Source organism: Varroa destructor, unplaced genomic scaffold (assembly GCF_002443255.2).
Source record: "Varroa destructor unplaced genomic scaffold, Vdes_3.0 BEIS01000002.1, whole genome shotgun sequence".
In the NCBI taxonomy this organism is placed as follows: domain Eukaryota; kingdom Metazoa; phylum Arthropoda; class Arachnida; order Mesostigmata; family Varroidae; genus Varroa; species Varroa destructor.
In genome coordinates this window covers 878,225-895,682 of record NW_019211455.1, presented here as the reverse complement: position 1 = coordinate 895,682, position 17,458 = coordinate 878,225, and the positions used below count along the sequence as shown (strand labels likewise).

General features: G+C 48.2%; 1 protein-coding gene across 11 annotated transcripts in view; it reads left to right on the top strand.

Moving 5' to 3' along the window:
• The window catches only part of LOC111245463 (uncharacterized), a 96,486-nt gene that overhangs the window by 22,253 nt on the left and 56,775 nt on the right, over nt 1–17,458 (top strand). The window contains exon 3 of one of the 11 annotated variants that reach the window (XM_086979341.1): nt 2,656–7,524. The exons of the other annotated variants lie outside the window; for them this stretch is intronic. Within the exon in view, the coding sequence (XP_086835467.1) occupies nt 2,656–2,679 (24 nt within the window). The 3' untranslated portion in view covers nt 2,680–7,524. Of the gene's footprint in view, nt 1–2,655; nt 7,525–17,458 lie in introns of those variants that run through there. 11 annotated transcript variants of the gene reach the window in all.

Below are 17,458 nucleotides of genomic sequence, written 5' to 3'. Positions count from 1 at the left end.
TACACATATATATATATATTTAGTGAAATGTGCCTGGCCTAGTTTATTGCGTATTCGCAATGCATGTAGTGGGAAAGACTCTTGGGAGGTGGCACCATAGCCCAGCATTGCCTTGTGCCTGCATAGGGCGTTTTTAGGCCTGTCTCACTTATATACAGTTTAGACGATTTTAGGCCGTGCTTTGCCGTAGTTGCTCTTTAAAACTTTGGTATCTGATGGAAAGCGACTGCCTGCTTTTCGTTTTCGTCCATGCGTTGCCACGGATGATGCTGATACCCGCTTTTTTGCTCTCTACTTTCGTTCTACTTGGAAAGAGTATTCCTGCTTAGTTTGCCGCTGTTGCTCATCCGGCTATCCCGGGTTGCTTTCTGCCAGATCCTCCCCCATTCGAATACGACATCCCCTGTGCACGCTTAATATCCCACCGGTTCGTTCTATCAAGTAAGTTCTATTCGCTTCCAGCGAACTCAGTGTTTTGCGCTGCCACTGTCATCGCCACATTCTCGGTTGCTGGCTCTGGGGCGGGCATCTCTGTCATCAGGTTTGTCGCTGCCACTATGTCCACCGCGCAGAGCGGTCGGAACTATCCGAGTTATGATTTGGTACTGGAAACAAAGCATTACGAGTAAGTGCTGCATAAGAGGATGGTGCATGACACCACACCTTTGTTCAGTACTGAGGATTCTATGCTTTAGGAAGCACCACATTTCGATGTTGCCTTAGCCACTGTACTATTCGCTGTATCTAGTAGGAGATGCAATATAAGTAACGGCGTCAGTCGTTCTTCCACTGAATATCGGCCACTAGACGGTCTGTTTGTCCGTTGCCGTTTGTCGTCCGTCCTGCCGGCCAGTTGACAATATTACCGTGTCCTTCGGGCAGTTTTTCCATCCTCTGCTCTTAGGATTGCTCTTTTACCGACGAAGTCCTCTTTTATTCGCAACCCCAGATTTCTTCTTCGTCATGAACCCCCGCCTCCACAGAAGCGTGGCAGCCCACTAGCCGCCGTGCGCTAGAAGGTTATTATCCCGTAGATCATGTGTACCTTTGATTATCCAACTGTTAACTTCTAACTATTATTGCTATTTCAGAAAAGCAAGTGGTAGAGCCTCGTTTACCACCATTACTAGTACTAGTCTAAACACTGGTGGCGCTCTGGTTTGGAAGCGGGACGAAGCTGCAGGGGAAGCACCTCAAGCTCCAGTCATTTTCCAAAGTCGCAGCGTTCCTCCAAATCCCTTAGAGCTGCTACTGGCTCTTGTTTTGCTCTTGTGTCCCCTCGCCTGCACTGTTCCCGTTTACCCCTCAAGCGTTTCTGGGTAGCCTCTTCAGTCTCAAGTTGAGTGTCGAGTTGTTAGGGCCGACAGACGACCGATGAGTGGCTTACGAGCGAGGCCAACAACGCGAAGAGGCTGTGAGGAAAAGAGAGTACCGAGAGCTGTTATTATATTTTAATGTTGCTGCTGCCGCCGCCGTCGCCGCTGCCTCTGTGTACGATAGCGCTGAGCTACAGTCAGCAGTGCACTTGCTCGTTTACTCAGTGGCATCCTTTCCTTTGACATCAGCCAGGTTCAGTCTGCTTCTGTTTGCCTGAGCCTACAGTAGCCCCTTTCACTGTAGCATTCAGCATCGTCCTGTTCTACCACTAGTGCTACTACCACTATCTCCCATCAAGCGCATCGTGGAACCGAAGCCGGCGGTACGCGTCCGTGTAGGCACTCGGTCGCACCGGCTTGAATTCTGCCTTGTGTCCCAACAGGAGAAGAACTGGCACTGAGACGCCATCTTCCCACAGCTAGTAGCTCTCTGGATAGCCCCCAATTACCCTCGTCGGGAGCCCCCTTCGTCAATGGGACAAGTCGGATTAGGTAAGCTCGCAAAGCCTCACAGGCTTCATGTTTTCCGTCGTCCTCCGTTTCTCAACGGGACTCGTTGGCTACAGGAGCGAAAAACACGGGCAAACCGCCAGGACACGCCAGTGTCCACAGGCCATTATGATGGTGTGTACTCCGGCCAAGCCGGGACAGGTCCCGCTGCTCTTGAGGAGAACAGACCGCCGTTCAGCTGTAGAGCTGAACTGGTCTGCTTAGCTTGTCAGGTCTGCTGTCTCCGTATTGCTGCGTTCCCACTACACCCCGCGCCCTCCCTTTACGTTCGCTCGTCCGTCCATTCGTCCGATAGCTCTCCCCTGTGGGTCGCATGCGCGCTATGTCTCTCTCACCCTCGTCCGTTTCCCTCTCTCTCTCGCGCGCGCGCGCTCTCTCTCTCTCTCTCTCTCTCTCTCCTTTTCACTCTGGCTGTCGGTAGATGTGGATGTGTGAGTCGCGCCGCTGTATGCCCTCGTTGCCAATGGCACTGGTGGCTTGCGTCAGTCGCCGCCGTGCTTCTGTGTCGCTGTGTGTCTGTCCATAGCCCTGAGCTGTCCACAGTATCCCACTGACCCCTGTTCCGTTCCCAGTTCCTGCTGCGACGCTTTGTATTCGCAGCTCCATATATCCACCTTCTCTTCCACGTTGGCGTTGTTGTCATCGTCATTCTACTCCTACCACTCTGCCTACTTGTCCCATGTTTCCCGCTTTCAGCCTGCCCCTATGGGCAAAGACCTCCTCTTCGTTCCACCACTGTCATTCACTGTATTCATTCTTGTCATACAAGGACCACAGATCCCTCGAGAAGTAGGTCTATCGAAAACCATCGTCATCAAAGCATTCGCTGGCTGCTGACTGCCTGGCTGACAGTCTCTTCTCGCTGTTCGCGTTTCCCATAGCAGTAACTGTCGTCGTCGTTTCCGCCATCCGCTATGACGGCAGCGGCGGCCGGACGAGGCGCTCCTTTGGAAGTGGCCGCGATACGATGGCACGAGTCGAGCCGAGCCACCCGTCCGTACAACTGGCCTCCATCCACCTGCCGACGTCGGTGTTTGCCAGCGGAATCGGAATACTGCACGTTCTAGCCACCCTCTCGGGCTCCGCTGGAAGGTCCAGCGACGACTCCGGGAGCAACGGTACCCGCAGTGTGCAGAGTCGGCGGGTCTTGACGGCCTCACGAACTATTGCTCTTTGCTTTCCTTCTTTCTGCCATTCCTTCTCTCTCTCTCTCTCTCCCCTAGGCTATGCTGTAGTTACGTATGTACATTGTTAAGTAGATGATGTATATATACGTATGCGTGAGAAAATATATGTACAAAGCACCCTCCGGTTAGGTGCGTTTGTTGTTTAGGTTAATTTGACAGTAGCATTTGCAGAAGTAGTACAGCCGTGCAGTATAAGCTAATCTATTGAAAGGTCCATTAGACTCGTTACCGTCGATATACTCTTCTATACAGCGTTCCCTACGTAGAGATTATTCAATTATTCAAAGATACACGCACACATAATACTTGTAAAGTAACAATAGCGTGTTTTAGTGGGGAATGGGAGGAAAGAATGTTAAACTTAACTGGTGTTCAGAGGAGGCTGAACCGTGGGGCAAAATGTTACATCGTAAGCCCTATAGCATGTTTGTTTCATGACATGGGCGAGTCTATTTCGCAGACCTGGTGGATGGTCTCAGCCTGACCGGTTAACTGTTGTTGCGCCAACTGAATCACTCGTTAAGAAGATGATTGCACCTAATTACGTGTAAGGTCCATTGAGTTTACGACAGGTACAATTTGTAATAAGTCACGTTAGGTTCTCCGGTTAGTTTTGTGGTTCGCCATACGGTCGATAACAAGTATACCATTTCACCAGTATAAAGCGCCAAGGAATATAGTTTGTTCGTATGTGCAGCGAAGCAGTTTCGGACATAAGAGTTTAGGCTTAAGTAGTGGAGCATCGATGCGTCGTCCTATATTCGGTAACGCGGCATGACCGTAGCTTCAACTGATACTCGACTCATATAATAACACTGAGGCTCACCTTTGCCTTTGAAGCGCATCTCTCGCTAGATAAAAACCTCAGTGGTGTTCAATAAAAGAATTCAATACGATTGTGATATATTTAGCCGCAACGTAGAAGCCGGCGCCGGGTGCAAACTGCGCGAAGGCTGACGTTTTTCTACTCGGACGCTATACGAAATATGTGAAACCGGGTCAGACGCTAAACAGCTTCTCATAGCTATACGGCGCAGCCGCGATAGATCGTATCGATTGCTCCTCTCACAATGGCGGGCCATTACACCCAAAGATGCTATAGGGGCTATAGATACTTGGTCTTAGTATACTGATATATCATCTGGATCCGGGTATATGCACTTGCTGAAATTGTAATTAAATGGCTGTCATTCAGGCCTACACATAAACGAACAGATTTGAATATGCCCACTCAGGTAGCCTACAACTGGCGTATGTACTACTGTATGTAATATACAACAATGCTATTGGTGGTCCTATTGTGGCTAAACAGAAAGGGCGGGTGTGAGTGATCTCCACATGTAAGGGGCATACGTGCATAGAAAGTCGATTGGTATTATTAAGATCACTATTAACGGTAGGTAATTTCTATTTAATGTTGTTTCTACCTTGAGTGAGCTGTACGTTACATAATTTTGAAAAAATCATCATCATGGAACTCCTCTTCAAACCTCGAACTCCGTGTAAATGAAGCACAGCGTTATTTCTACTGAAAGTCAACTAGTGAACGTATCCTCGTGTGATCTGCCTATGAGTCGAAAAATAAAAATCAGTAATTTCTGATACCGATAATTTGCTGATTCCGGTGGAAGCGAAAGCTTTTACGATAATTTATCATATCGTTCTTACCGTAAAAGTATCCCTACCATTTAGCTGCACATTAGTGGTACCGCAATGGCGAGCTGTTAATACGTTTGCCAGCCTCTTCCAGTTTCCGCGTCATATTTTCAGCCATGGAGATTGCGTTGTTTTTTGTCGGTGTCAATGATAATAGCCGTCGCTGACGATGTTCTTCCCCATGGCGATCTCCCATGATAGCCTTAACGCGCTTTGCGATACCTTCAATAAGGTATTTAGGTGACAGAGCCTACCATTTCTGGTGCAATCAATTTGAAGTTGTGCCGGTTACTTGAATCAAAATGTCTTGGAAGTCTGGGTACACTGCTACGCATTTAATACGTCCATCGTACATCATTGCCGTGTTGTGTCATCAGTCAGTTATTGCTTCCAGGATCAGGGCAATATTGTGAAGTAGCTTCTTGATATTTTTGCCAAAATTTGACCCCTGTCAAGCGACCTGTTCGGCAACAGTTTAAACCTCATGAAAATTGTTGTGTAATAAGATAAAGTTGTCTATTTGTTCAAGTTCTACAAAATCGACACAAACTTGAATTATGAAAGAAGATGTATTTCGCAAATGTTTCCGACCGAATGATAAACAAGCGTTTCATTTTAACGGAAGTTGTTAAGAATTTGTTATAAACCAATGCCAATCTAGCAGCTACTAGGTGGATGAGCGCAATAGGAAGGTTAGGCAATGTCAGCAGTATACAAGGATCAGAATAGGCTGTACTGGGAAAGATGGAATAACGAAACAGGGTTACAGAGTAACGGCAACCCGCCATCTGAATTATTATAGAATGTGGGTTCAGTAATTCTTCAGTGACAGACCGACGTCTCATGTAAAGCCTGGGAAGTGAAATGATGTAGGCAGCCATTTGAGCAGGGTGAGACGATGATTGCACCGGGTATAAAAACGAGGTTACTAAGACAAGCTGCTAGATTTTCATGAATCAGGTCGCAAAAGGCAAACAAAAAAAAATTAAGATAGCAGAGCTTTAGCAGCGTGCAACTGGGTGGCTGTTACGTAAAAATGGATGTAACACAAATCAAACCCATTCGTGCTAGGACAGACTGACGAAACAGTTGCAACGAAGCAGTAGGGTTGTTTTAACCTTCCGATGGGAGAACCTTTGCATCAGAACAACTATAACGGATGTAAACAATCAATGGAAGAAGGTAATAGGATAACCGGGCTGAGGTAGCGAGGTCACTCAAAATAGAAAATAGATAAGAGATTGACTTAATTAAGAAAGTAGAATTGCTGAAACCGGATAGGTGGAATTGAATGTTAGATTGGGTAAGGAAGAATCTTTCTCACTGAACTAGTTGACGTCGGATGGACGTATCCAAAACCCATAAGTCATTCCTATTTAGTTAGTATCTATTCGAAGCACTTGTTGTCTAGCTAAAAAATTACTACCTAGTTTTTTTAACGGGCTAACAATGTATCGTAGTTAAAGCGCAAGCAGGCTTCCCTCTACAATCGTATGTTCTCAGCTTCACGTTTGAAGCGATAATTCTTAAACTATCCCATGTGTTACAAAGTGATATCTGCTATATGGCTTTTTTATATATTTAGACTCTTAGTGGTGCAATGGAGCCTGGCACATGATGGCTTTTATCAAGAGAAAGCCTTTGTTTACTAAGCGTCCTTACCCCTTAGGGGTAGGTGTTAAGTCCTAACGTAATTGATTTTCCTAAAACTTTGAACTTTGAATCTTGCTACCGATACTATTCCGCTTCTTAATGGCGATTACCGAAAATTGTTGTGCTAATTTTTTTTTAAAAAAAGCGCAACACAGGTACGCTTAGATACCTTTGCTGCACCAACCTATACTACAGAGCTGTCTAACTTTAGATCGAAGCGAATTAGACCAGACGTTCTTTTTGTCATTTGAGTGCCGACTAAGGTAAATGTTCCGTCAGACTGTACTGCAGTATCGACCTTTAAAGCAACGCAAAGTATTTGTTCGGCCAATCACCCGATATATGTTTGTATGCAAAATGACTATGAAAAAACTGACACAAGTCCTCTGCTCTGAATAGTAAACTGTGCTACAAAGAAAACTTTCAAATTTCAGTTTGTTTGTTAACCTTTAAATTCTACGGCAGGCTATATGATATAGTGTCAACTTTTACGAATACTCGCGGCTCACGATCGGGTATTCTGAATAGTTAATTGGGTCACGCTTTTCTTGAAGTTTCGAAATGGTGTGAGAAAGTGACCCAGTCGAGATAGAAGGACGATAAAGTATTAGGCTGTAAGCAATACGAAGACGCGTTTTCTACGTTCTTATAATTTGCCAGTTCAGTTCTCAATACAGTACACTTAAGCTTGGTTCTAATAGGCTAGGTTCAAAAATGGTATATCTGTCTAACCCCGTCACTTTCACCGATTTAGCCAAATTTCTTTCATTTTTTAGGGTTAAAGTGGACCCAATATTGATTTGCTTGCCTAAGTACTAACCTTGGTTATATTAAATTTTAGGCGCAGCAGCTCAATTTGTTATTAGTTGTAATGTCTAATTCTACTCCCGCGATCGTTGGGGACGTTTCGTCCTTCTTATTTTCCCACAGTTCGACCATTCCCTCACACGATCTCCAGCCCATCTTCCCGGGTCGTAGTCCTTTTCCTGTCTGCTAATAGTATCCCTGTTGGGGTCATCCTTTTTCTTCTTTTTCGCGATTTTCACCCTTCAATCTTTCTGCTATCTCGATCTCACAGGGCATCGGTCCATTCTCCTGTCTCTTTTTGGTACAATCGACCAGGTGCCGGTCAATCATGGCTACCACGCACTCGAAGCTCGCTCGTCCGTTTTCATTGTTACCTCGCGGAAGAGCTCTTCTCTTCATTATTGACCAGGCCGTCAGCGAGGCTAGCAGAGTGGCTGCCCTTGAATGGGTCAGCGTCCCTTTAGGACAAGTTGGAACCTCTGAATGGTCGTTGCCGATAGACCGCACGACAACTGCCATCGTCACAGTAGCTGCTGCTGCTATTCCCAGCACTCGTAGGAGCGGCGGCTCATTCTCCATTTTTCTTCGCCTTCTCATCGCAATCTCGTTTGAAACCTTTTCCATTTTCTTTGCTTGATCGCCGCTACAATGCACCGTGGCGGCGTGACGATGTATAGCCGTTTTGTGGCCTTCCGTTATCTCAGTTGGGCTCTGTTGGATCGGCTCCGGTTTGGCCTATTAACTCGACCATTGGTAACGCTACAATATCGTGTTATCCCACTACCGCGATACCTCAATACTTCATCCGGTACCCGCTGTATCCTATCCATCCTTTAAAAGAACAGAGTTCCATCGAGTTTAGTCGCTCGCCTTTCATTCCCTTGTACTGTCGTCCAATTAAGACGAAGATGAACTCTTCTTTCTCGCTTTTCTGTGTCCTGTCGTTACTTCTCGGCGATACCTAAGTTCCTCTTCTTCTTTTCCGGCGCCATCTTGCTCCTTCTTTTCTTGCACCTCTAACTCCTTGCGATTGGACCATTTCGTTTCTCACGGCGTTCTGTCGTCTCTAATTCGTCTGATTCCGACGCACTGGGACGACACAATTCAACTCAGATCGACGTGAAGCTCGGATTGCCCCAAGCACCGTCGGCTCCCTTGCTTTCTACCATGCAGTCGTATAACTCCTTTCCCCGCCAGAGTCTCCTTGTTGTCCAGCAATGTGTCGTCGCCGGCATCACTAGGTACTGTTGTGCCTTCGGCTCTCCGTCGTTCTCTATTTTTCTCCCATTTTCCTTTGGTTCTTTTCTATCCCTTTTTCCTCGTCCGTTGTCTTTGCCGGTCTTCCCTCTTAGCCCCGACTTTTTCTTTCTATGTCAGTCCGTCTCTCCGCAACTTCTTCGGTAGCAACGACGAACCCCTCTAGCCCCTTCGACCCTACCCCTGAAAAACGAAGTGGAGGTCTGTTGTTTAACATGGAAGTCCGATTCGGCCACTTCTGTCTACTGGCCACTCCATAGGCAACGCAGTAGCTCGCTTCCACTTACAACTCCTGCCCACCTCTGTCCTTTGTGTCCAGACGAGGCCAAGACAAGCAAGCAGAAAGACACTGACCAGGTCAATATCGAATTCCTGCCACTAGAGGCCACTGGTAGTGGGGTATTCGTAGAAGTATATATTGGTGGCAGTGACGTTAGTTGAAGAAGCAGTAGCATCGCTAGCAGATCTTTGGTAAAGCAGCAAAAGCAGTAGTGTGTTATCCTGCCTACTAGTACTACAACTGTCCAGCCGAGGTGCGTAATGTCATGTATCAAGTTTAGGGTCCGGGCACAGATAGGCAGGGGCCCTAGAGGGTGATATCACTCTGATGTTGGCTTGTACCGGCCGAGCATCTAGAGATGAGACGGGCGACGGGACGAACGCAAACAAGGAAACCGAGAAAAAAAGAACGAGAACTGTTCGGTCAATAGTACGACGCGCTCCAATGTTGCGTCTCTAGTGTCACATCACTAACCTATTTTATGGGCCTTATCACTACAATGATTTCTACTTGCTCTTGAAGCACCATTTTTGGCGAGGGATTGCTTTAGACAAAAGGGTGTCGATTCTGTGTTCCTATCCAAACGGCAATCATCGAAATCATAATCAATATTAGAGAAAGTGAAGTTTAAATATTGGCCGAAGCTTGCCTAATGCGACGAACTTACTGCCATCTTCAAAGCCTCACCAATGATCCAATTAGGGTCGGTGCACGGGCTCTGCAATAAGTCAATCTCCTACGTATTGTCGTCACCAACTTTGCCGCATCACTTTATCAGCCAGTCACCCACTGCCGGTGGCCATAGGTGCTTCATTTCGTCGAATATATACTCTTTATGACACACGTCGGCCTCGTATGGTTCCCCGCCCTCCATATCCCGTCAATGTATCAAGATTATATCTTTGTGTCTGGTACTACGCCTCAAGTCGTCGCAGTAGTAGCGATGGTATCTACCTGCTGCAAGGCTGTATATGCCAAACCCCCAAGGTACTTGCGGATGGTTCGCTAGGTAACTCGGTCGAGGAGGCTTGGTCGGCGCTTTGGCTGCCTGCTACACGATTTGCACAGGCCTAAGGCGAGGGGACTTGGCCGCTGCTATTGGCTATGCCTGCTCCTTTAGTAAGGAACCGTCGCCGAAACAGAAAAGAGTGAGTAGAGAGGAAGGCCAGGTCTGGGGCCAGGGCTACAACGGGAGACAGGGAAGAGAACGACAACGAAGACGACTATCAATCCACTTTTTTCTCAGGAGGCCTGCCCATCCCATCCTTTTGGCTGCCACTTTTCTTTGCTATTCTTCACCATCCTACCAGCAACCGGGGCGTCAGCCGTCCTGTGTATCTAGGGGTGTAACGTAGCTTGGGGATGTTGTCGGTACGAGGGTGCACCTTTTCCTTTTCTGTCTCACACATCTCACTCGCTTTTCGCTCACTCACTCGTTTTCTGTCGTCTTATTCGCGCAGACACACTTTCTTTCTCGGCTTTTCTTTGCATTGTACCGCTCCCCATACAAACCCCACCCTACCACCTCTACCAGTAGTTGTATTCCCGCTTTGCCACCACATGTGTTTCCCTACGGCGACAGCCGCGACCACTAGCGCTACCGTTGCCGTTGTTGTCGCCGCCGCACCACCGCTCAAATGGCATCGTGGTAGAAAATAAGGGGGTCCGTGGAGGGGTTTTAAAAGGAGAGTACTTGCCGCTGTCAAGATAAGATATCGTTTCCCAGTGGCCCATGACTACGAGTCGCGCAGAACGCTTGTTGTAACTGTAGCAAGGCGCTCTTACAGAAGAACGGAGAAGTCCAAGCAGCGGCATGTGGAGCTGGTTAAAAAGACTGCTGGCAATGGTACTTAGGATATCGCCATTGTTTTAGTATGACTGATGCTTTTGCGCCGATCGCCGGCTACAGTTACCAATTGATTCTTGAGTTCCGGCTAGAGCAAGGCTGATACAGCTGTAGCCGCGACTCTGCCGATGCGTAAGTTGTCGTCACCGCTGGCGAAGGTTTGCGTGGCGATCGCATTGTCTGTTGCTAGTTTTGTACACAGTAGCAGCAACTGGTTGCATTGGCCGGACTGGCTGGACTGACTCACATTCGTGCGCGGTTGCCTCACCTTGTCATTTCCTATTTTTTTGACCTCGTGTGAAACGGACCTATTTACGATGAGAAAACGCTCGTCAACGTCGTCAACAAGGACAAGGACGTCGCCGCCGTCGTCATGGTCGTCGCTGTATGTACGCCCGACCGTGTCTACGTCTTTTTTGTGTCAGTCTATGAATGTCAGTGCATACGCACGTATATTCGGATGCAGTGCATCGGTACCTTGATGCACCGTACTTCTTCTGCTTGCTTCAGCTTGCAAACTCTCCTTCTTACCTAGAGTGCTACCACTTCACCTTCGCGGCCTGCGTTGGCCTTCCTTCTGTTGCTTAAGAGGAAAGAGAAGCAAGGCAAACGTGGTAAAGCATAGAGTACGAAAAGAAGCGGCAGAAAACGGAGAGCTGTGTGAGACTACCATCGACACAGCGAACGGCCGACTGACCGTCGAATGCACCGACAAATCCGCTCTTTTGGCAGCAATAGCGTCTCAGCCTGCAGCGGCAGCAGTCAGTCATATGCAGATCAGACAGCAAAGCTGGTGCTCCTAGCTCACTAGCTCACTGCAGAAGTAGCGCATAGCCAAAGCTTCGCAGTTAGTCAGAGCATAGGAGCTGCACAATGGCTTAAACTTGGTGAAGGGCTGGTCTGGCTGTCGACGGCTGGTATGGGACGGCAGCATGAACACAAAGCGTTAGCTGGGCGCCTGCTGTCTACCTCTTGCCTCCTGGCAATGGCATACCGGTGAGGTAGCAAAGGGGAAAAGATGGGGAAAAGTGGGAAACTAATGGGGTGAGGGGTGCGGAGTTCTGAGCATATAAAGGATGTAGTATGGGAGCATGAACTACCGAGCGACAGGGAGTAGTAGTAGTCGCCATCTTCGGAAGTAAGAAGCTCCCCCGAGCTCCTGCTTACTGTTATCTCGGATTGGCATCCACCGCTAAGTGGGACTCCACCGCTCCTCGACGACCCAGGGAGGGGAGCGCGGAGCGACTGGGGCTAGAGGAGGACGCTAGGGCTGCTGACGGGAGAGAGGGAGAGGCAGGAAGGAGGAGGTTGCCGTAGAACAGAGTAGAACCAACCCCCTAGCTACAACTCAGTTTTCCCAGTTTTACTATAGTACCATACCGGTAGTAGTTCCTACTGCGGTTACCCCTATTTCCTTCCCTTTTTACGACGCTCTACCTTTACCGCCTCTTTTGCTACCCCGCCGATTCCTTCCACCCTGTGTATCTGTCCTATGTATAAGTGGGCGCTCAGAATCCCCACGCCCGTAGCTCCAGTCCCAGGGAGCTTCAACTTTGCCTGGGAGCTCTGCCGATCCTAGTTGGGTATCCTCTCAGGAAAGTCTGCCATCGACTAACCGACCCGCCAGTAGATCTCTTTACGCGAGTTTCCCCACGACTCTTCCTGCATGCTACTATTCCCTATGAGTTCTTCGAGCCTCTCGGGGCCTGTGGCTTCTCACGCCGCTCGCTGCTGGTGCTGCATCCTTGGTGGAAGTCGCAGAAACTCGCCTGGTCTGGCTAGCTGTTGGCTAGATACTGGCTGTTTCACGTGAGAGTTTGTTCATATACCGGTGGTGACGGTGTGCCCTTTTTCGGTCAGTTCCCCTGTTCTTGCCTATTGCCTACCTCGCCGATTTGCGGGCAGTCAGCAGGCACTGTTGAATTGAGCAGAACATCTACAGTAGCAGCGTTCCGCTGTACTATACCGACTACATAAACCATATAACCCTGATGCCTTGTCCTACTAAACAACATATAGTAACCAGGTAGCTAAAGCATCGGTTGATGGAACGATTACCCCTTCCCACACTACTTCTTTTCATGTTCTCCTTTTCCAAATCAATTTCCGCCATTGTGGAGAATGCCTCCGTTATGGCCAGCTTGAGCCAGAAGCTTCCGATGGAAGCGGCGGTGCTAGTGCTGCATTAAAAGGAAAATGGTTTATTACTGCTTGCTCTGTGCAACGTTTTACACTACTTCTACAAATACGAAGTTCAGCAACCAATGCAACTTCCCACAGCGCCAGCTGGTTCTACCGCTGCAGCCGATGTCGGTGCCGATACTGCCCCATGCTCGCTGGCGCGGTGTCGTGACACGGGAACCAACGATGCGCTACAATGGGCCTCAACACACCTCACTCGGTGTTGGTTAGCGGCAGTCAGAAGATTGCCTTGAAAAGGTGGTCCTTCAGGAAATCGCAAATAGGAGGTTACCTATCTGTTTTCCTACACAGCAATACTTAGAAAAAGCGACAAAATGGTAGAAGGTGGTACGATTAGGGCTAATGGTGTTGAATACTCTTGTCTCTCGCGACCTATATCTTCCTCATTCCAAAGCGTCAATTTTATAGTGCATTCGTCGGTTCTATCGGAGTAGACGCACTAAGTCTGCTGTTTTAATACAGCCGCAAATTTAGCTAGCCACGCTACGACAAAACGTAATGCCAACAGCACAATACCAGGCCGCGTTGGACCTAGCACCCAAATGATATTACTTGCACCAAAGGAGGGTCGGCAAATCTGTGGGTTACTTTCGTTCGTATTTTTTATATAGCGAAATTCGGTAACCGCCCGTAACTTCCACGAAGGTGGAGAAGCGTTTCGAAGTTCTGAGTCAGTCCGCAAGCGACCGACAGAACGGGCATACGAGTCCTGTCTGATAAGCCAGTGAGTGACGACTCTTTGCGTCTCTCCGACTTCTACTGCCTATGTGTTGGGCGTTCCAACCAACATATGCACGAACTAAGCGACGTTGACAAGCGGCACGGAAATCTCTTGCCATCTGCCACCCACAACCCAGCCAGCCCCAAGGGTCTTACATGACCAACAGATCCCGTCTTCGCCTAGCCGTTTGCTACACCCTTCGTGTTGTTCCTTAAAAAACAAGATTTCTTCTTCTCGGCCGGCAGGCAACAACTTACCTTCTCAGCAACCCACTTGCGGCCTCCAGGGGTTAGCCTGTTGCTGGTGTTCTTGACGCGTGGGTTGCAACCATGTAGGTAACGGAGGCCTACGACGCAGGAACTGCTGTCGTTGCCGCTGCCTCAGGCAGGCCAACCCGTCAGCCAACGCCAGGCCGTCAGCAGGCCCCCGCAGAGCCGACGGCAAACCTGGTGACGATCTAACACCCTCTCTTTACCAGGCGTGTGTGCCGTTATTAAATCCACACGAGACCGCAAAGTGTACCGCAAATGCAGCTGCCAACTACTGTCTGTTTGCCAAACCGTAACATTTTCGTAGCGTCGAGCGAGGCTTCATCATGAAATAGAAGGCCTACAAAATTTCCTGACTTGCCTCTCTTATATCATGCTTTATACCTCGCACCATTTCACGCTCAAAACGATTGCTGCGCACGGTTATAAAACAGTGGCTTTGCAGTGATTGGCTGGCAGACTAGGACTATTTTGCCACAGAGAAATGTGCGAATTGCTTCATTAAGAGCCTGACAAGGCAACGAACTTTAAGTGTCAACTTAACTTGCAGCCGTTGCATTTTACAATGTACCGTATAACGACACATGTTAATCAAACTTGGTATAACAGTGTTGTTTATATATTTTTTTGATCACGTGCCGGTACACGGATGCTAAAAGAAGAGACGACCTGTTCACATTTAAAAGAACCTAATTTCTGATACGAACGAACAAAGGGCTCAGACCAACTTTCTATGAAAAATCAATTATAAATTGGATAAGGTTAAATCAAAAGTAAGCACAATGCCAATGCGTGGTATAGAAATATTAACAGCTGTTGGTAAAGCCTTTGCCACGTAATGTCTTATCGTATAAATGCAGATATTACGCCTTTGACGCCGCATTATCTAGGCTAGAGTCGACCGTTAAATTACCTCATTAAGTGTTACTACACTATTCCATTGACTGTTACTGCTACGTGAATGGAACTGTTACTTATGGATAGGAATAACTGGTTATTTTTAAATTTTCCGGAAATAAGCAACCCATAGATAACACATCTGTAAGATAAACAAAATAAGAAATTATACAGGAAGTGGTTACTAAAGCAAATTATCTGACCGAGTGTCGGCGACATGGATATGTTTAATGGTTAGGTATCAAAAAAGTCTACGGTAAAAGTGAGTTGTGCTGAATTACTCGTTATATCGCAGCGAAACCTCTATATCAGGTCCGGAATTCTAAGTAAATCTAGCGTCGCTCGTCTGAACAAAGACATGTTTAGCTCTGAAACTTCCTAGCTCCGCCATCGGGGTAGCCCAAAACCGGACTGTGGCAATGTGCGTTTGTCCACTTGATCCTCAGAGTGGCCTCCATGAACCCCGGATTTCAACTCATAGATTTCTCTATCTAAAGAGTATTTGGAACCCCACAGTTTGTGTTCGAAAGCGCGCTCGTTTTCGCATTCTTAAGTCCGCTTTCACAGCTTTTCCAAAATCTTCTTGCGTAGATTTGGAAAAATTTGGGCTTTCTCATGCGCAAAACTTGTATCGCCACCACTGAATAAACGTGGATGTTTTCTATAGAAGCTATAAACTAGGAATTCCTGTAGAGTGATAGGAGTGAACATGCTCTGCCGAGCTGATTTATCGTAAATTGCTCGATCGAACAACGGATATATATTTGCTGCAATTTGTGGTAAATTTTGGAAACTACGCATTTTACTATGCAGCGTGTACAAATGTACATGAAGGCATATAGAAGCAACACAGTAGTAAGCGTATGTGAAATGCCCGGGGCGACTCCGCAAAAGCATCTGCTATCTAGAGCAATATAGGTCATGAATCAAATTTGTTAGAAAAACAAAAGCGCCTTATATCGTATTTGGCTTGCTATTTGTTTCCTTGTTGTCCATTTCCACACTGACGTTTCACTGGCCAACTGGCAGTATCTAAGCATAATGTTTCACGAGGGATTGTGTACATAATACAATATATAACATCTCCCGTGGCCTTCGGTTCTTCATGGGCCCCACCGCTCGACGAGCTCATTCCCACTTGCCACGGCTCGCTGGGCCTAGGGCGCCCAACACAGCTGTGCGACATTCACCAACCGCCGACCAAACCGATCACTGTGTTGTATTGCACGGCTGCCATCATCGTGTGCGGTCGGCTGGGGCATGAGGTATGGGACTAATTCCGGTAGTGCGGTGGACGCGGCCCGACCCAACATCCAGGTGCTGTGGGCAGGCGAATTGACTGACAAAACGGACAAACAATACAGTCTCACCCCGAGTGCAGTGGTGTGCATCTATGCAATGTCGTTTCATGCTTCCTGCTTGCCTCGTTCCCGTATGCCCTCCTTTTCGTTTTTTACTTTTTTTTTTCTCTTTTATCGTTCTTCCTCTTTATGTTATGTCAAGGCACAAGTTCCTGCCGGATGTTTAGTTTTGCTACCCATCATAGTTGATTCCCGAGGCCGGCCAAACTCGTGCCCGTGTCTAATTCATCAGTGGGGATAAACAAAAGCTCGAGCGGCTCGTTTACGAATAGGCAGCACCGAGAGGAAGCTCCGGCATCCGTGCTGCGCCTTGTTTCGGTTGAGTTTGCGGCGGCTGAGTCCTCTGCCCCTGCCGTTGCCATCAGCCGCGGCTCAGTCGGTCGGTCGGACGGACGCCTGAATCCGTCGCCACCTTTCAGATATCTCGGAAGCTGCCAAGCCTCCCACTGGCCAGACACGCAGCAGCTGCAGTAGCAACAGCAGCTTTGAAGACTTCAGTTAGCTAGTTCGAGAACGCTAGATAGAAACCAGTTTCTTTGCCTCGTTGTCGGAAATATATTATGCTCACTTTACTTGCTCCCAGCGGCACGAGACGAACGACTAGACTAGTGTGAGGGACCGGAGCAGCACGCTGCTGGTAACACGGCGTGGGGCAGCGACCCTCCTACCAGCGATTCGCGTACTTCTCATCCATTGACCCTCTGCCTCGCTGTTTCTCGATGTCTATCTTTATCTCTCTTCTTCGTACTTTCATCCGTTGCGTTTTCTCTCTCTCTCTTTCTTTCTCGTTCCTTCCTTTGCAACCCGCTCATTCTGCGAGCAATTTACTTCTCTTTGGCCAAGCTCCACAAACCAACAAGCCTCAAGCTCTTAGTGGGCTCACCAAAGTGTAGCTTCAATCTCGTGTTCAGTTTCTTTCTCGAAAAGGGGCAAATGGGTAGTGGGGGTACAGCGGCAGAGGTAGTAGCAGCGCCAGCATAACGTACCGACACGACCCGTCTCGCTGTTGTGCACTGCTGATCAAAGGAGGGACTTACAACAGGCGGCGACTAGCGAAGCGGCCGAGGCGATGGCGACCGGGAAACGAGGGAAGCAGTAGGGCCTTTTCGAACGGCGAAGAAGGACCTGGAAGCTGTGGACGCTGCTTCTAGTGCAGGCAGGAACTTGGATAAAGGGGCCAAGGGCTCCTGAGGCGATGCAGCGAGTGTACCAGACAGACGACCACCACTCTTGAAAGTCCGTTTTATCCCTCACTATTCTTGGTTCGTTCTACCGCTGAATCCGCTAGTCGTGCTGATGCTGCTCGACGTAGCTTCGAATTCCCACTATTTCTTTGGCATTTCGAAAGCGTTCCAACGGCCAGTTGAGCCCTGGGAAAACAGTGTAAGACGTCCTTCGATGCTTTCTGCTCCAATGGAACCGTTGATAAGGGGGAA